The sequence below is a fragment of the Perca fluviatilis genome, chromosome 12, assembly GCF_010015445.1.
Source record: "Perca fluviatilis chromosome 12, GENO_Pfluv_1.0, whole genome shotgun sequence".
Classification (NCBI taxonomy): Eukaryota; Metazoa; Chordata; class Actinopteri; order Perciformes; family Percidae; genus Perca; species Perca fluviatilis.
In genome coordinates, this window is record NC_053123.1 from 11,547,991 (window position 1) to 11,574,651 (window position 26,661).

Genomic DNA, 26,661 nt, shown 5'->3' on the forward strand with positions numbered 1-26,661 from the left:
TCAACTCTACCATATATACAGAATTGTTGTTGATGTGCACATTTTAGGGTTACAAAGTAAACTGAGATATTGACCTATATTACATGTAAGATATACAAAAAAAAATTATTTTAAACAAGGAAATGGTTCAAATGCACCGATATTATGACAAAATCTTTACGGTTGCCAACTTCAATCCAACAACAGGGTTTAAAGATTATACAGAATAAACCCTCAAATTTCTCAACAAAGTCCCCCGTGATAAATAAAGTTTATCTTATGATTTCAATACTTTGACATAATTTACTCAAAACAGAGGCTGTGTAGCCACAGGAGGAACATGGGTCACAAATACACAACAAGATGAATATTCTTTTAATACTACATGACCTGAGAGTTCACAAAAAAGTGTTTGACGAATTTTACGGATTGTTTGGCTCCCATGGTATATTGCATACCATTTTCAAAATACTTAACCATTATCACCATAACAAAACATAATGCTTTTATCCAAAATGTCCAAAGTGGCCACTTAAAGGAACACGCCGACTTATTGGGAATTTAGCTTATTCACCGCAACCCCCAGAGTAAGACAAGTCGATACATACCCTTCTCATCTCCGTGCGTGCTGTAACGCTGTCTGACGCACCCATCGCTAGTCTAGCTTAGCACAGATCCTGGAGGTAACTGGTTCCAACTAGCCTACTGCTCCGAATTGTGACAAAAGTGACAAAATAATGCCAACATGTTCCTATTTACATGTTGTGATTTGTAGAGTCACAGCGTGTACAAAAAACAGCATAATATGAGACACAGCCATCTTCTTTCTGTAAACAAACCGGGAACTTTATTCTCAGACAGGCTTGCTGCGAGCATATCACTCCGCCCAAGTACTATATTCTTCCGCCTGAGAATATAGTTCCCGGTTTGTTTACGGTTAGAAGATGGCTGTGTCTCATGTTACGTTGTTTCACCATTCACCTGCCTGTTCTGTGCTGGGCTGATGCCGCTGGAGACGTCAGACAGCTTTACAGCACGTACGGAGATGACAAGGGTATGTATCGACTTGTCTAATTTTGGGGGTTACGGTGAATAAGCTAAATTCCCAATAAGTTGGCTTGTTCCTTTAAGTGCACCAACAGTACTCAGGGCCCCTTTGGGAACAAACCCTCGGGTGCAAGAAGGTGTCCTTTCATTCATAATTAAAGCTTTTGCTCTCTCTCTGTGTGATGAGAAAATATACACTGCTCAACAACATACACATCTAAATCCATATACTGCCTCTTCTGTACAATCAAGAAGTGTTTATTTTAGAATGACTAGGCTTTTCTAACATGATAACATTCTCATGATACTGTGGTCATCATATCTTGCAATACATCAATATCAACTTCCTGTGCAATGTTGCAAAAATCCAACCTTTCGGACGTCTATTATATTAGTCAAAACAAACTCATTTGTGTATGTTGAAGTAGTGAAGAGTTCCTTGTTTGCTTAATGGGTTAAAGGGCAAAGCTGTTGAAATGGACAGGAAATACCTTCGACTGGTGATTCATTACCACTGTGCATCTAAGTTTCTGCAACTTGACACCATTGCCATTATGTGTAGGGCCTCGTTTAAGTTTTGCTGTTGAGATGTATTAAACTAATGAGTGACAGTAAGTACCAGTAAGTTCAGATATTATTTGAAAGGGCTGTTGCAAACTAGGAATGAAAGGAACACAAATACCACAGGTTCCTTTTGGGCAGTGGCCTGCTCCATTATTGGTTACATTGTTTTAGTTGGAAAGTGAGCAGGAGGAAGGCTGTTTCCTGCATCAGGAGCTCCTGTGGTCAACAGCCTGAGAAAAGCTTTGATGACCCCCCACTGTATTCAAACCACCATCACTCGCTGTGCTTGACCATTCTTGCAAAGGTCACTGGATACCTGGATGCACTCAGTGCACTCGACCAAAGGCGTGAAAGCAATTTCATGGAGAGTGTCACTTTTACCACATGACCACACGTGGTGATGGATGTGTGCATGTTGTTGTAGTTGTGAAATGTTGATTTATTTACTTCAGATATTTTAAAATGTAATTTTCTTTGTCTTGTACACACCCATTCCTATTGTCGTGGGTAAAGCATATAGTTATAAGGGGTTTCTGGATTAAGGAACCTTCTAATTAAAATCCTTTAGACCACACACTACAATTTGCATAAAGTGATGGTGAACTAATAGCTCTTCCTATTATTTTACTGCCATGCATCTCTGTATCTGAAACATAAATACCCACACAATACTGTACCTCTATATACACTGCCATAGGGTGCATCTCAGTCTACAATACATCATTCATTATCATGCATTACAGTTTTACCTTTGTATTCAATTCACATGCAGTCTGTTGCCTACTTATTTCTAATTGGCATAATATGATAAAATAAGATAATCCATTATTAGTCCCACAGCGGGTAAAGATATAAAAACATATACGTAAACAGTAAAAAACAAACAAAAAACCCAGTTAAACAAAAACAAACAGTAAAAAAAGCAGTAAACACTAAAGGCAAAAAATATAATAAGTAAACAGACTAAAAGGTTGAATACACAGTATTTAAAGTATTGCACGGAGGAAATATTGATATTGATATTGCACAGTTAAGTAAACATCGGTATTGCATTTAAGCGAGTTGTCAGTTTTGGAATGTAGTCTACTTGGAGGTTACTTGGAGCAGTGTTGATTGTAAAGTCCGACAGCAGCAGGAAGAAAGGACCTGAGGTATTTCTGATTTATCCCATTTCGTAGCAGTATCTATGATTATGAACAAGTTGACCCTTGACTCAAAGCCCTTCTCCATTAGGTGTTGCCATTATTTTGTCTACTTCTATTTTGCAGACCTGACAATAAGTCAGTCGGAACTACACTTCATGTCATTTGTTTCTAGCCGGAACCCAAAGCATCCGGTATGCGGTGCTCCGTCAAAACAAGTCCTTCCTTCCTATGTCCGTCCATGCTTTGAACAGCTGATGGTGCTTCTCTCTGTCAGACAGCCGTGAAACGTTTTGTCCTCATTCTCCAAGAATATATAGCTCGCCATGACTAAAGAGGAAGTCCAGGGGTAAGAATGGTGTGAAAGTTGTGCGTGTCATAACTAACGTCTAACAGCCAAGCTATAACTAGCGTGTGCTAGCAGCTAGTAACGTTGCGGATAGCAACTAACGTTAACGTTAGCCAGCATTACCTAAATATGCTGCAGATTGCATCAGCAGACATACATACATAATAAAGTTTTACCCGTGTGAGCAAAATGTTTAAATAGCAAGAAATATAAGGCTAAACACAAGATAAGCCCATATACCGGCTAATTTATTAACGTTACGTTAAATAATCGCTCACTTCATGATGACCTTGCTTAATGTGCGATTTACATAGCTATAGATATGTGACAAGATGTTACATGTCTATTAGGTGTCTGGTGAATTCGTCGTGTAATAACTTGGTTAATATGAAGAAGAAAAAATGTCAGCCTTTATACTTGGTCCACTTTGCATAGATGCAGAACTGAAATCTGGCTTCTTATGGATCCGATACAATTTTGAAGTCCTCTTCCTCCACACTAACTGGTCCACAACATACAACAACCCAACCTGCCAGGTCGTGTTCATGCACATTCCGCTGCCTCTGGTCATGGGCCTACCCTGTCAACAACAACACACATCATTCTTTTTTAAAGTAACTTGTAAAATGATAGGACTCCTGCATTGAATTCTATTTTAATGTAAAGAGCTTTCAAATGCAACTTAGGATGACTAAGCCTGATATAAGGACTGATAACAGGGTCTTTTTAAATGTGCAACTGTTCTAGCCATTTATTGTCTTTTATGATACATCTGACCGTAAAGGCAGTTTATTGTTTTTTTGGTGTCAGTTGCCAAATGGGATAAGCTGTTTATGTTTAACTTTGCAACATATAATCATTTGTTTGGAATTAAATTTGCATCAAAAAGTATGGACAGCCGCAAAGCTTGTCTGTGTATTGTCTGTGTGTAGACAGTACATTGCAAGCGTCTGTTGACAGCTGCGCCAGACAGCCAGACTCATCTCACTTGCCTAAGGGTTAAAAAGATTGTTGTTCCAGTTTAACACAACCAGCTGGTTGGTGGACATATTATAAATATCAGCCAGAGTGCATTATTAATCTACTTCCTTAATCTACCTGTAGTCCAGGTTCATAACACTGCTATAACACAAGGTAGCATTAGGCTACTCGTATGTATGTTTTAGGTTGTTAAAGAAATGCAGAACCTTTGCTTTTTTTTTAAACTGTGAAGGAGCAGACCCATTACAAAAGAAATAACCCAAATTTTGTTTTAGGTGTTAGAGATAAATATATGCAGTGCTGCAATTTATATATACATTAAAAAATGATTTTAATGGGAAATCATAAAAGATTTGCAGGTCGTTGGAACAGTGTTAGTTTTACATTTGGCAGTAAGGGAAGTATTAGGGCTGCACAATTAATCAAATTTTAATCACGATCACGATTTTGGCTTCCCACGATCAAATTTGTGTGATCGAGCGATATTTAAAATGCGTCATTCCCTTCATAGAACAGTTTTTGCAAAGCCAATCTAGCGCTCCATAAACCACTGTCTGATCACATGTCTCCATGAGCCAATCAGAGCTGTTCCCTGCCTGCACCGCGCAGCTTAGTTTCTAGATGTAGACAGTCACAGAGGACAGAGTAACGTGAGGAAAATTCCACAACAGGTAACAGTCGGTCATCATAAGCCGGTCACGATGTTTACCAGTTTACCAGTAAACGCAACGTTTTGTCCCGGCTGTGTTGTTTTTCAGACAACAGCAGTGACCATAGTGCTAGTTTGTGTCTTTTAGCTCATAGCTTTAGCAGCAGACTGTTGGACGTCCCGCTGTTGGAAACCTACAGTGAAATACAGACACACTACACTGTTTAGCAGTCAGCATTTTAGCCGTGTTTAATCCAGTTACTACTGTGGCTAACGGTAGGCTAACGCTACCTGCTGTATAACGTGTCATTAGTGTTTACTAGCGTGACATTCAGCGATGTTTATGTTGCCTCTAACGTGGGTTTCGGAGCATCAGAGCGCAACGCAGACATGTAAGTGGCAGTGTAATGAGCCACAGAAATCCGCGTAGCTATTTCGTCTGGTAGATACCAGGCACCACATGCGCCGTTAACGTGAACAGAAAATTGCGTTGCCTGTATCTTTCACAGCAAACATGCATGTGTGGAAAGCGGTCGCACAACAGCAACAGCATACTCCTTCACAGTATCCTTCAATAAAGGAGGAATGTAGCACAATATGGATGTATTAGTAGGAATGTAGCACAATATGGATGTAAAAGCAGTTATAATTATATAATAAAATTTGTTTTGGCTAAAATCAACAAATAATCGTGATAATTAATCGTGATCTCAATATTGATCAAAATAATCGTGCTTATCATTTTGGCCATAATCGTGCAGCCCTAGGAAGTATAACACCTGTTCTGAAGTCCCCCCCGCCCCCCCGGAAGACAAGGTCATCATCATCTGTTGTGATTTTTGTTTCTTGTTTAGACTTTATTTGCTATGTATAGTTGGTCTTTGGTCCTTGTTATTTCCTGTGACTAAATAGGAGCAGCTCCCGTTTTGCTCATATGCTTCCTTCAGGTCCAGACATCTGGTCATTGGGGAGACCAAACAGCCTTCTCTCATTCACCTGCAATCTTAGCACACTTTTATAACCGTGAATAATGTATGTCTGATTTGAAAGAGTACAACGTTCAGACTGTTTATAATATCAAGATCACCTGATTTATTGCAGCTTTTTTTCTTTTACAGCCTTTTATTATTTGACCTTAAACATTGGCATATCACTTCCCGTCTAACCCCCAGATACTGCCCTACTTTTGCACTGATGTAGGCCAGCATAAATCACTTGCTCTAGTTTTCAGTTTAAAAGGCAGTATTTTTAATTAACTAAATATAAAGGTAAGCATTTTTTAAAATCAACTACATCAGATCCATGCTTATTTCTGCATTTTGTATTGTGACCTATTTATTACATGTACATGTGTAGTGTATTCAGTCTACTGTCCCGTTGCTGCAAACAAAACAAACTTTACTTTATAGGCAAATGTCACACGCTTAGCACTGACATGGTGCTGTGTAGTCTGGCATTGGCTTTTAGCAAATAAAGACACCTTTACGTTCAGATAAAACTAAATGTTATCATAATCGGATAATCTGCATTCTTCACAAATTCTATAATGGATTAGAAAGTGCTGCTGAGACTAGTGTCCTCTTAAAGCTGTAGTGTTTATCTAGCTAATCTTACTTTCTGACATCTCTGCTTTTAGCCACTCTCCTAACTCCCACCTCTCCATTCACATAGGCTACAGCTGTTTTGTTTGAAGTAACAATGGGATTAAAGGCAGCACAGACTTCGAAGCTGGAGGTGGCGATGGCTCAGAATTCATTTTCCCAGGCGGTCAACAACTTCCTGATGGGATGCAGGAGAAATAGAAGGTGGAAGTTGACTTAAATGTTTATGTTGTGTACCTCTTCCTGTTTCAGGGCGACGGAGGAGGAGCAGCAGGCTCAGTCAAAGAAAGGCCTGAAGAAACAGCAGAAGGAAGCGGAGAAAGCAGCAAAGAAGGCTGAGAAACAGGCCAAGCTGGTCAGTGTTGTTTTTTTTTTTTTTCGGGCTTGTTGTTTCACATCCGTCGCCCCCTCTTACAGCTGGTAAGGCTGTGACGTGCAGTTCTGCAGGGCATTGTGGGTCCAGGAGGGTCGGTTAGCCGCAGGGGGGGCGAGAGTATCCATTGTTTAAGTATTCCTGTCATTTTGGCTTTGTTTATGTCCACCCAAACAAAGTGCTATTTTCCTCTACACTGAGTGCACAACATGGACGTTAAACCTTTTAAACAGTAAGGGTCACGCTCACTACAACGACAGTCTCGTGGAGAAGTGTGTTGGGTCATAATCTGTGATGGTGAAATAACAAAAAATCCCACCAAATTTGTACACACTTTATTATTAATGTTTTGGTCGTCAGAACTTTTATCGGGTAAAATTTAACCTGATGTGTTATTGTCATTAATAAAGTGAGTAAAAAAAAGAGATCAAGATTGCGCAGGATTCTCTGGTCTGGCCTTTTGTACAGTAACGATCTCAAGAGTCCTTCAGGACGCCATGTCATTTCATGAATTCATCCGGTCAGCATGTGTCATGGAAGGAGCAGGCGTTGTCAGCGTTTTAGACGATGGTTACTGCTACCTAGGGTTGCACGATATTGACAAAATGTGATGTTGCGGTATCGATTATCAATATTGCGATATCAATATTAATTTTGATATTTTTAAACATATGTAAAATTATAAAAGTAACGGGAAAACGCATCAAAATAGATTCATAACAAATTTTTCTTACAACACAAGGTTTATTTCCACTGACTGGTCCAACATGAATAAATAAATAAATAAGGACCATGTCTCCAGAACAGGACATGTTTTACTGTTTGGACAGTATAAAATAAATAAATAAAGAGAACAGGACACGACTTTTCTTTCTCTTCTCTGATTCGTTCCGTTTAGTTGTCTCTATCTATTTCTTCACTTACACTGTCACTCTGTTGAAATATGCACACGTCACGTGGTACGCTCCATAGGGTTTGTCACGTAGTGGACCCGTGCGCTGAAGTGCACTAACGTGCAAGTGGCGTCGGTAACTGGCCAATGAAACATGACTATTATAGCGTTTCAAGCTCTAAATCAAACACAACTAAGCCACACAGCCAACGGACGGGACGCAGCGCTCCACAAAATAAACAAAATATTGCATACTTATCGCGACACTTTCGATATATTGCGATAACGATAATTGAGTCAATATATCTTGCGCCCCTACTGCGACCTAAATCAGTGTGGCATAGTAAGCCTTGCCGAGGGGAAGACCTGAAAGCTGAGTTGAATGTTCATTGTGTGAGTGTTAGCTTTGTTATTGGCCGCTGTGTACTTTTTGTGCTGACACTTGTCACGTTAGTGGCCCCGGTGTGGGTCGGTTGCTTCACGGCTGTAGCAGGCCTAAATCTAGTTGATCATCAGCTGCAATATCATCCATCATGTGACTGGATTATCATATCAAGGATGGGCGATTGCAATTCACTCCACCGCCACAAGCCATTTCCATACACCAATATCAATTTGCATAGGAAATGGAATTGTAACTTTGCCAAGACTCGATCTCATCGCACTCTGGGAGTCATTTGCCTAGAAGTCAGTGCAGAGATAAAGAATCTGTCCACTTAGGCTTTTTCTATTACAAAGCAATACCTCCTCCTGCCATTACTCATTGTCTATGATGTGTTAGGGCAATGGGAGCTGTGCAATCCAAGGATCTAAAGCTTGGCTCCACAAGCTATGATATATTAATTGTATTCAAATCCCTGATAGCACAAGATGAAAACACAATTTACATGACTCCTGTAGCAAAACGTTTTAAGTTGCTCCATTTGAAGTTAAATGGTTTTTAAAAAAATGTTATGTTTGAATTGAATAGATAGTCCTCTTGTTACTTCCTGGCTTTTTGCAATGCCCTTTAAATCCCTGTCGCCTGTTTGTGTTTCAGGCTGCCGAACAGCAAAGCACAGAGGAAGATGTAAGTATCCCCTACAGACCACAGTACTCATCCTCCAAGACCAATTCTCTCTGACTTTGATTCTACCTCTTTCGCTCGTTTGCAGCAGTTTGTATGCAAATGTCTGCACGCTCAACTCCATGTCTCTTTTCCGTTCGACAATTTTCTCCGAAGATCGTGATAAGCCTCATTATCTGTTCTGTCTGTTATCTCAGATGTGGTAGACAGTCTGACGCTTATGAAATCAAAGTAGAAGAGTTGCCTTTAAGAACAATGGAGAGTTGGCACCCAATACGCTACAAGTGATGTGATGTTTTGTTTAGCTGTGTGATGAAATGGCTGATATCAACTGCTAAGATTCATGCTTTTGTTCTTTCAGGACTTTGCCAAAGACAGATACGGTGTGTCGGCTATGGTCCAGTCCCAACAGAAACTGGGTTAGTATGAAAGTTACTTCCTTTACTCATCAGCCAACCAAACACCCTCTCATTGCTGAAAACACCGAAAAGGTTTTTGCTCTTAAGAGTAGTTGAATAGAGTTTTTATTTGGTAGAGTTAACATTTTGGCCTGCTCTTGTCACAATTCATTACATTTGACTGATCACTCTCGTTAGATATTTTATATCGGATATCGGAGTAGAGTGTTTTTGTTTTTCTTATCTGTGTGCTGCATTATTCTCAATTTCCTGTCAATCGTCTGACACCTACCAGAAGTGGAAGTCTCTTAAAAACTCACAGTTCTACAAGCTGCTGTGTCTTTTTATTTGTATATCTATTTGGCTCTGCCAATAGGATAGTCATTAATTTAAAGATTTAACTAACAATCTACTTTATTTATTTGAAATTGAGTTAATGTCTTAGGGCTAGGGTGGCAAAGTTGACTCAAGATCACTCCGTCCTTCTTCTTGGGGTAAAGGCAAAAGGACACTACAAGTCAGTAATATGAAAGTCACACATGCATCAGCCCCGTTTTGGGAAACGCAGGTTGAACGTGGATACTTTGGTGCAAAGGGTTAAAAGGCGTATTTGACCTGAACATCCACACGCGAGGCGAGGAAATAAACATTATTAGAAAATATGGCATCCTCCTGGAATGGAGAACGTGCAGCGACTCTCAAATGGTATGTTTTGATACAAGAAGACACCCTGATTCAGAACTTCTCAGATTACCTTAGTCTGGCTGTCAAAAGTTACAGATAACACGATTACAACTGATAAACATCATGAAAAATGCTACTGGTCTCTTCTCTCAGCACCACTGCAGCAGTGATAGTTGCACTAACTAATAGTGTGTGATAGCTCCTGGATGAGAGTAGCAGCAGACGGGCCTGTCGAGATTGTCCATCTGTCTGGAGGCTCTTTTGGCTCCAGTGGCAGCAAACAAACTAGGGCCTCCCTCACCTGCATGCCAAGCCTAGCCATGAGGACGGGGTGGGGCGGTTGGGACGGGGGGGGGGGGCTTTCATGTGGGTTGACGCCGAGTTCTCAGCCAAAAGGGCGACTCTGTTTTCTCTGGTGTAGCCTCAGTGTCTGCTTCTTCTGCTCACTGATAATAAGGAGAAAACATGCCCCTGAGTGACACAGGTGAAACTAGAGTCAATTTGTCATATAGCCCACAGAGAATGGCTGAGTTAGACAGCTTTTCAGCAGCCCTCCTAGTGTGTCTTATTTATTAGGCACATCTGTAATTTGAGCATTTTATTGTGTGTACGTCTGTACACGCACATACTTGCTTATTCATTTTTTTCTGCCTTTGGGAGTGTGCAGGGGGGGAGTAGGAGGGGTGTTAGATTCTTTACACAGAGGTGAGGATAGAGGCAAAAAAAAAGTCCTTTGAAGTAATAAATTGTCTGTGTGTGTCTGTGTGAGCCAGACAGGGTGTTGGTGCGCGTCCAAGACCTTACTCCTGAGAATGCTGACCAGCTGATCTGGCTGCGTGCCCGAGTCCACACCAGCAGAGCCAAAGGTGAGATCACCCTCCCATCTTTGTTCACCTTTTTTCAGCTTACAGTCACTTTCTTTGTGCAAAAAGCACAAACCGCCAAGATTAGATGACCCCTGTGCTAATCCTTGGTGTACTGCAGTGAAATGTCTAAAACATCTGCCCTTGGGCCAGCTCTTCACGTCACTCCCTTTCTCTTCAAGACCAAACCGCAATGCTGGTTGCCTTCGACTTGCTTTTAGATTTCCCATGACGTAGCTGACTGATATTACTCTCTTAAGGCTGATCAACACTAAAGTTGAGAAACTACAAAGAGACTGGCAGCTTTTATTGCCAAAATCAATAATAAACTGTACCCCCGTATGAACGAACAAACAAGATCTTCCCCCATTTTCTGCAATATTATTCCTCTGTGGGATTGTGCAGACACTTGCAGGGCAGTTTTTCCCCCATTCCTTCCATGTTTAGCAAAGTTTGACAACCTGCGGGTGTTTTTGATATCATTGTCAGACTGGCATGTCACCGCCAACTGGAAGCTCAGATAACCTCTATTTGCCGGGTTCCAGCTACTTGCAGCCACAAAGTTGCTCTATTTGAATACAATGAACCTACTCAGCCTTGCCCAGTTATTACATCTCTGTATGTAAAACAAAGCCTTTTTTTTGCTGCTGTGCTAAACTTGTGATTGCAAACAAACTGAAGGTCTCAATGATTATATTCTAGTCATTTCCCTTCAAGATAACTTCCAGAGTCAAGAGTCACTTCCCCACTCCACTTGCGTCTTCATTCTCTCTGCTCGCTGTAAGGATTTCCGTGTGAGCACAACAATATCCTCATTTGGTCTAGGATGAGCTGCATCTGTTGGTGGGATTTTGGCATTGCTATGATCCCCACCACCCACCCCCTTCTCACAGGCAACAAACATCAAAGTGCCTGGGTGGTCTGCTGCCCTGAATTTTTGTTGGCTAACTTGTTTACACTCTTCCTAGGTGTGCGTGCCTGTTTGTGTTTGTTAGGAAGGTAGCAATCACCCTTTCTCCACACAGTGCTCTTCAAAGAGAAGACTCCGTTCACAAATGTTTGACACTTTACCTGCAGATGACGTCCTTACAGCTGGGGGAAACCTTCTTCATCTGGAGTCACACGTAGACTTTTGACTAGACAAATGCACATTGCGTCAGAGAAGAGCGGCCAAGCTTTTATTGTGACAAGCCTGTTAAGCTTGCATTATAAAGATCTTAACTGCCCGGCACTATCTGTTTTGTTTTGTTTTCAGGGAAGCAATGCTTCTTGGTCCTGCGTCAACAGCAGTTCAACGTGCAGGCACTGGTCGCAGTGGGAGATCGTGCCAGCAAGCAGATGGTCAAGTTCGCCGCAAAGTGAGTACCGAGACTGCTCTTCCTGTCAGAGAGGGCACAAACAATGGTGGGAAAATCCTGGGCCCTAATCGTCCACCAAACCATTTTCACACATTCTGAGTGAGGTGGAGGGTGGGGGAATCAATCATTTTTCACTTGACAACAAAAGCTGTCTGTTAACAGGGCGGGATACAACAGCGTTTTAATGGAACGGTTCCTGTCGAGATGGCAGATACAGCAGCTAGGATCAGAGGAGGAAGAAATGTTTAAGAGCCAAGCATCATTATTCATGTTAGCAGCCAAATTGTAGCCCATTACTGGTAGTCTATGAATGAACATGACTATCAGCGGATATGCACTTTATTAAAAGGGCTAAAGGGGGAGGGCTGATAATAATGCCACTTTAGGCGGTTCTTTTGTAAAATAATTCTAAAATTGGACTTTAGGCATAACATAACATCATTCATGTAATGTAAAATGCTCATCAGATGGTTGGAAGCATCTGTTTTCCATTACTACCATTGTTCGATGAATTTAATATATTTGTAAATGGGGAAGACCATAATTATCGTGTATTACTTAACAGGCACCTCTGCAGACATTGCTAAATTAGGCAAAGGGCAACACCCACACGTGTAATCTGCCAGACCAAAATGGCAGTTAAGACATTGAATAATAAAGAAGCAATGCAATGTTAAGCAATGCAGAGATTGCAGCTGTATTTACCACAAGCCTCCTATAAAGTAGCAGCTATAATAGCCTTATAGCCTCACAAAAAGCTATCAGTTAAGACTGAAGAAGAAACTAGTGTCTGCGGTTTCATCCTCCCAGAGAATCTTACAAAAAGTTGAAAGAAAGCGGTTTGAGGGCACTGTGGGTTGACGAGTGTCCCCAGCTTCTCACTTCCCCTGATCATTTAGGACTGAGCGACAAAACGGGTAAATTAGACGGCATCTACAGCTAGACATAGTACAGCCAGATTCATTCAAAAAACATGAAGGACTTAATAAAATAAGTAACTGATGAATGATGGAGTTCATGTACACACCTGCTTGAGTCCTATGTAAACAAGTCCGAGCTACTAAAGGCGCATAAATTACCATTTTACACGCATTCATTCTGCTCCTGTTTCATCAGTGAGACCCTAGGAGCCTCTTGGCGGTTTGTTGCAGTATGTTGAGGTTTACAGGAAAACTCAACCGAAACACAGGTACACGTTTCTAATGAGGGCGAGGTCACTGCTGCTCAGACCCGAGTCTTGACCTCTGCTGCCTGAACACACTGACCCCACTTTGTTAGAAGTGTCAGAATCCCCTGACCGCGGCCGTACTTCCCCCTCAGTCACTCAGCTGACCTGCTCCCAGATGTTTTTGAGATTCAGCTTCAGTTTCGGTTATCCTGCAGTGCTTTTGTAGCTTTGACACAGCCATAGAAAGGACCATTGATTTCAAGTTGTGTGTTATTATATATTATATTTTGTTTAGGACGTCGTACATACATTTCAATATATTTTTGTAACTCTCGGATGATTTGTTTTATCCATAGCAGTTTCTCAATCTGGTTCTGCAATGTTAGCGGTTGGGCGGTTAGATTGTTGTGCAAAAACAGTCACCTAACAACGGAGTAAGTGAAAGTGATGACACGCTTGCCAAGGGAACATGGTCTTAAAACAACACTCAAAAACAGCTAAGTCACGCTAACGATTTACCAAGAGGTTTTCTGAGCATTGCTGCTAGGATCAAAATGTTCTTTTTTTATTTTATATTAAACATTTTCAGAACAGGTGGCAATGTCAGTTCCTGTGGCTTTCTGGCTCACGTCTGGTTTCACACACTGTGGTGTGATGATTGACAAGCTGAGTAAGACCCTGGATTACAAGTAAATCCTCTCATAATCACGCCGAGGGCAGTGATGACATTGCTGGGGAAGTCTTCTTTCATATATTGTATGCCAAAGTCATCCTCCTCTCACTCACACATTTCAATTAAGGGATCTTCAGGCTCTGCAACCTTTGCTCCACTTAAGTACCTCAGGAGTGTCGAGTGTAAAGCACAAGGGAGCTGTGGCCGATTTGGCTCCTAAAACTGGAATGATTTGATTCAATCCTGACTCACCTGATTCAGTCCAAGCGTCTTGAAGAATTTGATGATTTGGATCATTTGGACCCATTTGAAATAATGGCATGCCCTGTGATGTTCGCCTGTGTGTGCGAGACCATCACTAGTCAGTGAGAGCAGCAGCCCTACCACTGTATAACATGTAAGTAGTTTAAAAGGTTTATAAACGAAAAACATGTAGTCTCACGTACCTCTACTGGAATGTAGCCATGCGGATTTGTTGTTGTTTATGTGGAGATTTTGAGATATCTGGCTCCACTCCAACACAAATGGAGGTGAATGAAAAGGCCTGTTTTTGCAGCCTTGGTTTCTTGTCTTTTTAGTTGCCTCAGCGATAAAGCAGTCAAACGTCTTGCTGGGTAATGAGAGTTTGAGTGAGATCTCAGGTGCTGAGGGTAAGGTTGGCACCGGTACTTGTTTGTGGGCTTCGAGGACCAAAAGCGACAGGATGGTGAAAACAGCCACGATGTGTAGCGTCTTTCACCTTTTGAAATTGGGAAGTCAGTCTGGTGAGCTCTGCTTGCCAATTATGTAATGTAGTGATGCATTAGCAGCTGAAGTTATGGCCGTATGTGTCTTTCGTGGCCAGAGTGTTGTGTTCCTGGGACTTTGATTCAGTATGAAAGCAGTCTCTCTCCCTTTTTCTCGTATTTCTCTATGTGACATTGTCAACACTCCGTCTCGAGGTAATCACTCTATTTCCCTCGGTGTGTGCTAAACGTTTTGTCGCCAGCCTCTGGGCCATGCAGCGGAGGTTATTAATGTGGAGGTTTGTTTATCTAACTGATCTCCTACTTTGGGGGGAAGGACTATGGTGGCGGCAGCTGTCGTGGGGCTAAAGGGACAGAAGGACCCCAGTGTTCAGGCCCTCATTACTGCTTTTTTAATGAGGAGGAGCGAAGGATTACAGAGGGTTTCCCATCTGGCCTTGCGCTGCATGACAGTCAGTGTTGTTCCTCTTATCTCTTCTGGGTTTCAGTGAGAAACTTGTGTAGGAAGATGCTGCATTGTTTAAAAAAAAACATGGGGACAAAATAAGAAATGGGTCCCCTTGACATGCTGTAGTTAACTTTATAAACTGTATAATAGGGGAATTCTTACCCCTGGGCTCAACATCAAACTGTTTTTGTAGTAGAGCTTGGTACTTTCCGGGAGCTGTAAAATGATGTAAGCTGCAACTCTTTTGCCAAACGTTTTCTAAAAACACAATCACACTCTTAACTTGCCTGCTTCTGTTTATTTACATCTCCTTTTTGACTGATATAAAAATAATAAGGTGAACAATGTGATTATGCACATTGCTGTAATGTACACAGAAAGGTGCAAAGCAATGATTTTCAAAAATTATATGAAAGAAGGGCATTAACAGCTGTGTGTGTGTGTGTGGGGGGGGGGGGTGTAAGCTGGTGTGTGTGTGTGTAGGTGTATTTTTATGTATTTATGTGTGTTTATATGTATAGTAGATATATAGGCTATATATAATAAGATAATTGTGAATATGACGTAAATATGTGTTAAATTAAATGCAAATTACAATAGTTTGAGTTATGGAAAAGGGTTAGGATTTAATAAGTGTATATTTCCTCCTACTCCTTTTCAGACATGTCTATGTTGGTTTTATTTTTTATTTTTTGTGTAATGTTTTGTTTGGATTATTTTGATATGTCTGAAATACATTTCTTCATTCATTCATTCATTCATTCATTCATTCATGTATCCTGTTATCTGCCTTAAAATTAGCTGGTGCTAATTTAATTGCACATATCCAATTTGATAGACCGTTGGGTCAAGTAGGGCCTTTATACCTCTTAAAATCCTAGTGTGATACCACCGGATGCAGAGATTTATCTAAAAGCAAAAACTAAAATGTGCTCCTTTTTTGAAAGAATAATATGGTGACAGGAATCATTTTAGGGTCCCAGAGTAAAATTGTGGCTGTCTAAAATGAATGTGAGGAAATGGTGAAAGATTTTCTACCCTGCTGCATCCTGTTTATTTGAGCCTTACGTAAGTAGAGGCATATTTGTGTCAAGCAGAGAAATGAGAATAGCGGTTTTCTTTTGAAAGCCACAAACTTGTGGTATCTCAACTTGCCCCTTTCCCCGTTAGCTAATGTCATGTATTTTTAGAATTTGTAGTGATTTTGGAAGAAAAACGGCTTCTCGTTGTCACCCCACCAGCCAACTCAAAACCACTCAACCCTATCCCACGCTACCCCCTGCACATCACACCGTGAAAAATTAAAATGCTTGTCTGAATGCATCAGTCACAGTTTAATGGAAATATTGTTCTCAGGCTGTTAGCCTCCCACACAGATGAGTTTGTTTTCTAAGTGCTAGCCGTTGTTTACACTCCACGCTCCCAACTGTCTCCACCAGCATCACCAAGGAAAGCATCGTAGACGTGGAGGCGTTGGTGAGGAAAGTGGAGCAGAAGATCGAAAGCTGCTCCCAGCAGGACGTGGAGCTGCACATCGAGAGGGTGGGCATACTTTTCACTGCATTCATCAAACACGCACAGAGTTCTTAACACACACCTAAACTCTTCACTCAACACAGTTCGTGATCATTAGTTACTCCAAAACTTTGCATGTGTGTTTATGTTGAAATTGGGACACTATACTAGTTGCATGTAAGCTAGTGAATACCTAGAATTTGAGGGATGGAGGACAACATTTTCAGCACACACTCCAATAGAACACCACAAACCTTTTTTTTTTTTTTTTTTTTTTTAAGATTATTTTTTTGGCCATTTTTAGGCCTTTATTGACAGGACAGCTGAAGACATGAAAGGGGAGAGACGTTGTCTTTAAGACATTGTCTATATGTAAGTATTGCAGGGCTCAGCGAATGTATCGACCAACTGTACATGATCCTTAGCAGCACGTAAACACACATAGTCAATCACACATAAATTGTTGTCACTCATAAATGTTTTTTACACCTTTTGAGGCTGTCAGTGTCTTTCTCTTTGCTTTTCATGCCTGTATGTGGACTCCAGGTACTTTCCATTGTCAGCACATCTAATGGAAATGTTTGTGGTTTGTCACCCTCTGAATTGTTTTTTGCTTTTTGTTTCTTTCCCCTCTCAGATTTTTGTCATCAGCCAGGCAGAGCCTCGTCTCCCCCTGCAGTTGGAGGATGCCGTCAGGCCTGACGGAGAGGGGGAAGAGGTATGGATGGATGGATGGATGGATGGATGGATGGATGGATGGATGGATGGATGGATCGGATGGATGGAAAGCATACTTGGCCCAGAATTCCCACTACTGACACTCCAGTGCTTTTCTCTACTGTGCCTACTAATGTGAATTATTGGCTGACACCCAAGGCTGAGCTTATTCGTTCTTTTCAATGAAGCAATTCACACCGATTGTATGACATTAGGCAGGTGATTAATGGAAGGTCCACTATGTGTTGTGGTTTGGCTGAAAAAGAGGAAATCCAACCACCAACAAGTTAGGACACTTGGAATGGAATAGCAAGTGTGGTACATTCTCAAGGTTTTCATTTTTTTTTTTTTTTCATTTTTTATTTATTAAACAGGAAAAGATTAAAGACAATCGGGCCCGACTCAGTGTAAAACTGATTTTCAGCAGGTTCCTGCTCTGCAGAACATAAACACCATATACACAACAAAAACTCCTAGACAAAAACAGTCACAAACACACAGACCAGGAGAATGAGCAACAGGGCAAAGCCATAAAGCTGACTTAATGGTCGCAGGTAAACCTCTCCATTAAATAGCGAACAAATGTTAATTTAAATGATGTTATTGACGTTAAGGTTCTGATGTGCTGTGGAATGTCATTCCAGACTTTAGTGAGCACATAGAAAAAAGATCTCTGTCCATAACAGTTTCTAAAAGCCGGTAAAGGCAGAAGTCCATTTGTTGCAGATCTCGTAATACGCTTGGACCTTGAACTAGGTTTTGGAACCAACGTAGACAGAGCAGCTACAGTGTGACCATTTAAAATTTGATAATACAGTTTTATCCCAAGGCTTAATTTATAATTCTCAAATGTCAAGGCATTACAGAGAGAGAGTGCAGTACAGTGGTGAGTCCATACAGGAAGCCTAACATGTAGCTTATAGGCTTTGTTATAGAGTCTTATTACTGGTTCGAGAATCTCATTTGTTGTAAGTGACCAAACAGGTAAACAATACGACAAAGTGGACATAATGATGGCATGAAGATACGTCTTTGAAACAGAAAGCAGCAAATATGGTCTAATTTTACTATAAACAAATAACTTTTGGTTTAACTTACTGGTTAGGCTTCGGACATGCTCACAATAAGTAAGATGTGAGTCAAGAGAGACTCCAAGATACTTATAAGTGGATACAACTGAAAGTTTTTGATTAAAAAACATGATGGGATTAGTTATGGATAAATGTCTCCTAGGTGAATAGAAGTACATGCATTCTGTTTTCTTGGTATTAAGTGTTAAATGATTCTCTTCCAACCAGTTATGTAAAAGCTGGAGATCTGTATTAAGTTTGTGATTAATTGTATCAATATTTGAGCCTGAAAAAAAAAATAACAGTGTCATCCGCATATAGCAGAGAGCTAGAAAAATTAAACACATAAGGAAGATCATTAATATACATAAGGAAAAGTAAAGGACCCAAAATACTGCCCTGTGGAACTCCCGTGGAACACACTCGTGGCTGTGATGTTACTAAACCGATTTTCACAGTCTGAGACCTATCACTTAAATATGATCTAAATATATCTATTGTAGAGGAGGACAAATGAAAAGTAGGAAGTTTATTTAACAAAATTTGATGATTAACTGTATCGAAAGCTTTTCGAAAATCTATGTATACAGCTCCAGTAATCTGGCCCTTATTTAAGGACGCACGTATCTGCTCAGTGAAAAGCAGCAGAGCCGACATAGTTGACCGCATAGGTCGAAAGCCATGCTGGTGATCACTGAGCAGCTTCTTGTCTTCAAGGTAATTGACCAGTTGATTATATATGGCTTTTTCAAGTAACTTGGAGATAGTTGGGAGAATTGCAATTGGTCGGTGAAACTTTTTCCTGTCAGGTGAAAAGAATCAGCAAGACTGCTCACTCTCAACCAGACAAAAAACACAGACCCTGTTGACTCTCCTCCAAACTGTGCTTTAATTAAAAGAAATATCTTACATCAACTTTTCAGTGTTAGAAACAAGAACTGACTGTGAGAGAGTCCACTGTAAGCCTTAATGCATCTGTATACTTTTAATTGAAAGCCAAATTCTAGCATATCCATGGGTGAACTTTGTCCGTCACAGAGAGAAGACATTGTCAGTAAGATAGAAGAGAATCGTGTTTTTGGCAGGGTCAAGGATTGGTTTAATTAAACCTGGTTAAATAAAACAAGATGATGAGCAGAATGGCTCGCATTGAGTAACATCACATTCAGTGAGTAACATTACTTTGTTAGACTCGCCCCCAAGTGGTGTTTATAAGAGCTGGCGGGCAGGGTTTAGGGTGCCTACTGAATTCCAATTAAGGGAGATTAGTGCATCGATGCTGAATAATCTTAAAGAACCGTGGTGCATTTAAGAAGTCATTATATTTCCCACCCACAGTTGAGCTGGTTATTAAACTTTATCGCTGGCTTAACAGCAAGTCAGTTTGATACAAGTGTTATTGGTTGGTGATTCGATTCAAGAAACGTAGGTTTTGTTTATTTTGAACCAGTATGTGTAATCACGACATGTATAACCATTAGATAATTATAGATCTGTGCAAATACCTACTACAGTACGCTCTTTGTCTTGTCAAACATGTTGACAACATTGGCAGGTTAGGAGAATTAGCTGCAGAAGTTGCCAGTGGAAATGATGTGTCCCTTAAACAGGTGTTTGGATGCTTTAGTAGTCTTTCTGCAGTACTTGAGTGCAGCTTTATGAACTTTATATACAGCAGAAATGACATGAAGCTGTCCATCTTTGGGAAACTGAAATGTTGCTATTATTCTGACTTACGGTTGAAGAAACATAAAACATGTGGTTGCTCTCATTGGCTGACATGCTTGTTACTAAAATGCAGCTTTACGTTAAATTCTGGTATAGTGACTGTGTAAATAAAAATAGCTGATGACAGATATTGAGCTGCATTTGAGGGAAAATACATGTTTTTCTTAAGAATCTTCATTTGCTCAATTCAAAATAGTTACATAGTGATTAACAATAATGTTGCAGCCACAGCCGCAAACCTTTCTATCCACAGGTTGAAGCTGTCGAAATCAACATCATTTTAAATAGGTGCAGTGAAAGCATCGCCACACCCCAATAGCTATTGTTTTTCTATACCTGTGGATCTACCTTATTCAATATCAAATGTTATATTATCATATTACTTTATATATGTATCATGAGCAAATCAATATATGGGTGTCACTATACCAGTGACAGCTGAGAGCCGGTCCGTGTTTTTCCAGTAAGCCGATCTCTGCAGCTGCAGCAGCATCCCAGGTGCTTTCTGCTGGGATTCAGCATGTCAGTCACACACTGGTAGCAGCACCTGTCTTCCCCAGAGACACGGGCCTTAACAGGCCTGTCTACCCGACTGTATGCCCGTCTAACCTTTTGTCCCTCCGCATGGGGCTGTTTGGAGCAGGATGTGGCTACACAGGCTATTAGCTCAAACCCCAGCGGATCCTAAGGGAAGTCTGACATCCATGACCCTGGAAGCAGTGGTTCCTCCTGTGATGAAACATTTATTCTTTCATTTGTTTTTTTTATTCTTTTCTCTTTTTATTGCCCTGCTGTCCCACGTTGCAGATGTCTCTTGTTGCAGTTGAACCAGTAATGGTTGCTGCAAGGAACAAAGCAGCTGTAAATGTTTTACTTGTTGGTTTAAACTGTATAAGCATTGTCGTTGTAAAGTGTTTCATTAGGTAAAATAAATAGCGTGTGGATTATTAGTTTTGCAGGGTGATATTCTGGCAATAGTTGATAGGTGAACTAGGAATTTTATACAGAACAGGACCGTCTTCCTTTTGAGATTTTAAAAGCCTCTTAAAAGCATTTACACTGGCCACAAACACAAAGAACAAAACAGGAGCTGGGCAGTTCCATTACATTTCATAGTCTTGAGGGTTTTTGGTGATGTGATATTTTTTTGTTTGCCCCCAGGAAGGCAGAGCCACAGTCAACCAGGACACCAAGCTGGACAACAGGGTGATTGATCTCAGGGTAAGTTGCTACCAGAGCTGAGGAAAAACAAGTGGACAAAACACTGAATTTGTGACACAGCCTGCAGAGGATCTGTCTCAATGTATCTAATCTCGCAAGAGACATGTTCACATTTGAGGGTTGAGTGGTTGTCTGGTAGGACGAAAAAAAAATATATAGATATATGAAGCCACACCTATTTTAAATAAGCCTTTTCAGGGCTAGTATTTCTGTCCATTTCTTTAGTTTTATAAATCCTTTTTTATTTTTTTTATTTACAAATGTTACAAAGTCAATCAAATTGTATCTAGTAATATAGTCAACTTGTAAGAGATGTAAAGGATTTGTCCACATTAAAGGGACCTTATAAGCTACTATCTAGAGCTGGGCAATATATCAATATTATATCGATATCGTGATATGAGACAAGATATCATCTTAGATTTTTGATATTGTAATATAGCACGTGTTGTCCTTTCCAGGTTTTAAAGGCTGCATTACAGTAAAGTGATGTCATTTTCTGAACTTACCAGACAGTGGTAACTGTTCTGTTATTTCCCTTTACATACTTATTCATTATATCCGCATCACTGATGATTATTAATCAAAAATCTCATTGTGTAAATATTTTAAAAGCACCAATATCAACACTACAATATCGTTGCAGTATCGATATCGAGGTATTTGGTCAAAAATATCGTGAGATTTGATTTTCTCCATATCGCCCAGCCCTACTTCTATCAGCATTTCAAAATGCAAAGCAAACCACTTCACCTCTAAAGTGAAAAAGAGATAGTCTGTGATTTAGTGGGCTGATGCTCCCCATCTCGCAGTGGGGGAGATGTGCTAAACCAATGCCAGCAGCAGTAGCGACTAAGCCACAAAGCGTCTCATTGTTTTGATCAGCGCCTCCCACGTGTGTGATGCAGCAGGCAGGAAGGCGCTAACACCACAGCACAGAGCCGCGTAGCTCACAAGCCTCACAACAACACCTGTTTGTGTAACACTATGCACTTTGAGCTCAGTGACTCGGGTCTGTCATCAGTTTTGCACTTTAGAGCCCAGTGAAGCTATAAAGTGGTTCCCACACTGGCTGACAGACACTCCAAAAGGTAACCGTAACCCCTCCCCTAATAATAATTTAGTTCCTACGGAACTCCCCTTGTAACCTGACCATCGATAAACATAAGGCGCTAAAACACAGTATAAAAGTTAAATTGAATTTAGTTTGCAGAAGTCAGCTGCACTCACAGGTAGAATTATTTTGGGAAGTCACCCTGACTAGTTAATTGGTGTTGAATAGAGTTGAGGCAAATCCCCAGAAGTGCCAAGTGTTTTTATGTTTAAAAAAAGGATCTTACTTTTTAATAGAAAGGTCGACTTCCTTAGAAATCCTTTCCTGTCCGACACTTAGAATATTAATCTGAGCCTGTCAGTGGCAAAACGAGCACTTTTGTAAAGGTAAATACAAGCTGGACAATTGCCCTATTAACTTACATTGTAGCTTGTTTCGCCGCAGCCGACTGCAGCGATCTCACTTAATACTGGACCAGTGTCAAAGATTCTTGTTACCATCAGTCACTTAGACACACATAGGGAAATAGGTTGAAAAAAAACGGTATCTACCCTTTAAGTTCTGCCATATCGCCACTGGTTACTGTTATCACATTAGACAAACAGAGAAGCTTGACCCTCAAATCGTTCAACTGTTGTTAAAAAAAAAAATACCAAGTGGACGTATTACTAAAAAGAACACAGGTGAGCCCAGGAGTGAAATCAGCCAAACATTTGAAACTGCTTTTGAAACTTGCCTGTGGTGGATCATCACCACAGGCAGGTTTTAAGCTAGCAATATGTGCCACTGAGAGGTATGTCAGGTTTAGGTCTGTTTCATAAAGTTCCCACACTAGAAGGACACCATCAAACGAAGTGCCAGTTTGGGAGTACACTAACCGCTACCCACCCACTTTCACACCTACTCAGTACAGACGCTACAGGAAGTGCTTTCTAATTTGTGAACACGGTCCTGCATGGACTGGTTTTAAGTTGGGGTTCCCAGGTTTAACACGGGCCACAGCCCCAACGTGTAATACAGTACATGACACAAATGAGTCATGTGAGCTCAGCTTGGTTCATTTGGTTCACTGCTTTTTTTTAAAGGTTTGGGTAAAGGTGGTTTTCAAGCAGAAAAGTTTGATGTCTTTCCCCACTTCTTCATTTTTCTTCAGATTTCAGATAGGAACTGAAGGAAAAGTTCTAGCCAGACAGCCCTGAAGCATTGTGTGCAGATTAATGAGCTTGCCAGTATTTGGACATTATCACCTTTCCATTCTGCAAACTGGTTGTCAGACGAGGCCTATTCAGGACTGGACAGGCTCTAGTAATTGAAATGAGGGAGGAGTGAAACCTTTTAATTAACGCAGACCTGTGCATGCCGTTGAAAGGACCAGGGTCTGTCTTCATTAAGGTGTATAATAACTAAAGTTTAAAGCCAGTAAAGCTCAATTGTAGAAATCGTGTGGTCATTTCAGATGAGTCAGTCAATTGAAGGGAGTGTTCCCTGTTGCAGTTTTGGGGCTTAGGTTTTTACCGTAATCTCTTGGTTTAGTTTGAGCTATTTCTCTCCCCGCCTTTGTTTCAGCATTTACATTTATAATGACAGGTTTAAAGTACCTGGGGCTCTCGCTGGCTTTGAATGCATGTCTTGCCCTTGCCAGCAAATTAGAGGTTTCACCCTTCATGTCGAGTGGAGTTGCACGAACAGAAGTTGGCAGTCTTGTTTTCACACATCTGTTATGATGATAATGTGTAATAAATCCAATGGATCACGCTAAGTGTGGTAACGTCTCTCCGTGTGTGGCTGCGTGTTTTTATCCTCCCAAAGACGACCACCAGCCAGGCCATATTTCGCCTGCAGTCCGGAGTGTGCCAGCTCTTCAGGGACACCCTCACCAAAAAGGGCTTTGTGGAGATCCAGACCCCTAAAATCATATCAGGTACAACACACACTCTCTGACCCATTGATCCTGCCCCATGGGAAAACTAAGACTAACACGGCATTGAATCCCACTTGATTAGAAGTTTCAGTAGAGGCACGTCCTATCACCCACCCACAGGTGTCCCGTGAGTCATCATGTGACAGTTGTAAGGCTGACTTCCTGTATGCACTGTCCATTTTTTTTTTTTTTGTTCCCAGACTGCAATTCATATGAAACTTGAAGTTCAGTTGAAGCTCACAAAACGGTTTCAGTGAGTAACGGAGAGTTTCTGAACCCAAACACAGTCACTTGCATCTATGTTCAAGCAAACAACAGACAAGAAGGTATAAACCTTCAACCTATCAAGAATTGAATCCAGCCCTCTGGGAATTTTGATGCATCAACCAATTCTCACATCAGCTCCTCTACTCTCACATTTCCACACAATGCCTTTTTTGACTTGACAGGAGAGGCCTTCCTTAAGCTTGCTCCCAAAAGACCTTATCCCACATCAGTAAAAGAAAGGAGGACTGGAAAAAAAACAACTTAAGATTCAAACAGAAATCTTCCCACTGACGTTTAAAAGACAGCTATTTTGAGCTTTTCCTTGCAAAGTGTCTCTCTTATCCTGGTATCTGTTTCTTAACATCAGGTGTGAGAGATGACTTGGTATTCTACATGTTTACAATTTACCTTGTGAAAAACCCTTTCTACTTTTCAGCTGAAATTCATTTATTGTATGCAGCCTGGAGAAAATGCTCAGGAAGGTATATCATTTATAATGAAAGCTGTACATGGGAACGGGGTTTGATCTAAAAACATCAATTTACAGTAAGCTTGAGTCCAAATAGATGAAAATTATTTGTTTTTCTTCCAACAAAGTATGTTGTCTCGTACACTGATCTCCCGTCCTCGGCCTCTCACGTGCCTCTGAAATTTTAAATGAAGTGTGGCGAAACCTCTCACTTCCTTTTTTCTTCAAGGGCCAATGATATCGCAGTTGCCTGGCACGACTAAATTCAAAACTGCCGCTCTTTTGTTTTGGCGGCATGTAAACCAACGCTGTGCTTTCTGCAAAAAACCGCATGTCCCTGCCTGCCAACACCCAAAGTACAGTTTGTGCTGTTTGAACCCCCACCCTACTGTTGACGACATGAGAATATCAGCTAGTGCCCTCTGACGTGTTTGTGTGATATAGGGAACCACAGATGTGTTATCTCAGTCTGGCCAGAATGAGGCCCGTGTTTTTTTTTGTTTGAAAAACGTGCGAGGCACCTGTCTGTGGTTTTTATCAGATGAGTGTTGAAAATGAATACTTTTATTGACTATTGACTATCAGCATCCAAACAATTGCCATCAAAAAGTCTGTGGCATAGTTTCTGTTGTCGCTAAGCAGTCATATGTACAGTTATTATAAAAATAAAAGACAAATTACAATTAGTTCTAACTGAAATGTCTACTGAAAAGGCAATATATGTATCATCATTAGGTGGGGGGTGTCTGAGTTTGTGAAGTGAGAAACCCCAGTTTCCTACTAAATGTCTGTTTGTCAAAACCTATATCTGCCCTTGCAGTTAATGGGCCTTTTGTGCTGTGGGGCAGTAAAACCCCCTCACTTCTAAAAGTTGTCTTTGTCCACTTCTAGCTGCCAGCGAAGGTGGAGCGAATGTCTTCACTGTATCTTACTTTAAAACCAGCGCCTACCTGGCCCAGTCTCCCCAGCTCTACAAGCAGATGTGCATCTGTGCTGACTTTGACAAGGTCTTCTGTGTGGGTCCAGGTAAGAATGCCCCCACCCCTGACCGTCCACTCATACATTTTCATTCACTTTTTTGGCCAACAGCGAAATGAGCAGCTAGAGTGTCATGAAAACCGTAGACCCTATTAACTGAGACGACAGTTTGATAATAACTGCAAATGCATTTAGATTGTTACGGTTTAAGAGACCTTCCTCTGTTGCTTTCACTGTGGAAAGAGCTGCTGTTAGTGACAAAATGGGACTTGTAATAGACTTTATGGGTAAGCAAACACTGCCACCATCTGATTGAATACATGCAGTATGTAACAACATGCATGAATACAAAACAAACTATACACAACTTCCTTTTGAAATTGCAACTTACATGTGATTTTAAGATGGAACACGATTCTCCAACCAGATAAATTAAACATTTGAGAGAAGGATGCTCATTCAGTATTCTACAGACTGGACCGAGGTCTTTGTTTGCTTCTCTGTAGCTCCACTGGAGAAATCAAAGGGCTTAAGGTCATCAGTGCTTCTAAGGAAACATTGTACTCGCCACTGTTGCCTTAGTTACAGTCGCACCAATTCAGCGAGTAAGGAGAATTGGGATCAACTCTGTCTCGAAATCCCAGCAGCCAGAAGTACTGTGTTTTTCAATGTTGCTTCCACGGCTGTGGGTGCCAATATCTGAAATCGGCTAAAGAGGCTCATCAGCGGGTAAACCGATG

The 26,661-nt window shown here is 40.9% G+C and overlaps 1 protein-coding gene across 2 annotated transcripts in view; it reads left to right on the forward strand.

Moving 5' to 3' along the window:
- Window positions 1–2,924: 2,924 nt before the first annotated feature.
- dars1 (aspartyl-tRNA synthetase 1) overlaps window positions 2,925–26,661 on the forward strand; it is a 30,439-nt gene continuing 6,702 nt past the window's right edge. The window contains exons 1-11 of one of the 2 annotated variants that reach the window (XM_039817659.1): window positions 2,925–3,081; window positions 6,565–6,667; window positions 8,617–8,646; window positions 9,005–9,062; window positions 10,499–10,591; window positions 11,844–11,946; window positions 16,421–16,523; window positions 17,134–17,214; window positions 21,173–21,232; window positions 24,096–24,207; window positions 25,835–25,969. In XM_039817659.1, coding sequence (XP_039673593.1) covers window positions 3,059–3,081; window positions 6,565–6,667; window positions 8,617–8,646; window positions 9,005–9,062; window positions 10,499–10,591; window positions 11,844–11,946; window positions 16,421–16,523; window positions 17,134–17,214; window positions 21,173–21,232; window positions 24,096–24,207; window positions 25,835–25,969 — 901 coding nt within the window. In that variant the 5' untranslated portion in view covers window positions 2,925–3,058. Of the gene's footprint in view, window positions 3,082–4,714; window positions 4,734–6,564; window positions 6,668–8,616; window positions 8,647–9,004; window positions 9,063–10,498; window positions 10,592–11,843; window positions 11,947–16,420; window positions 16,524–17,133; window positions 17,215–21,172; window positions 21,233–24,095; window positions 24,208–25,834; window positions 25,970–26,661 lie in introns of those variants that run through there. The other variant, XM_039817660.1, reaches the window with a different exon arrangement.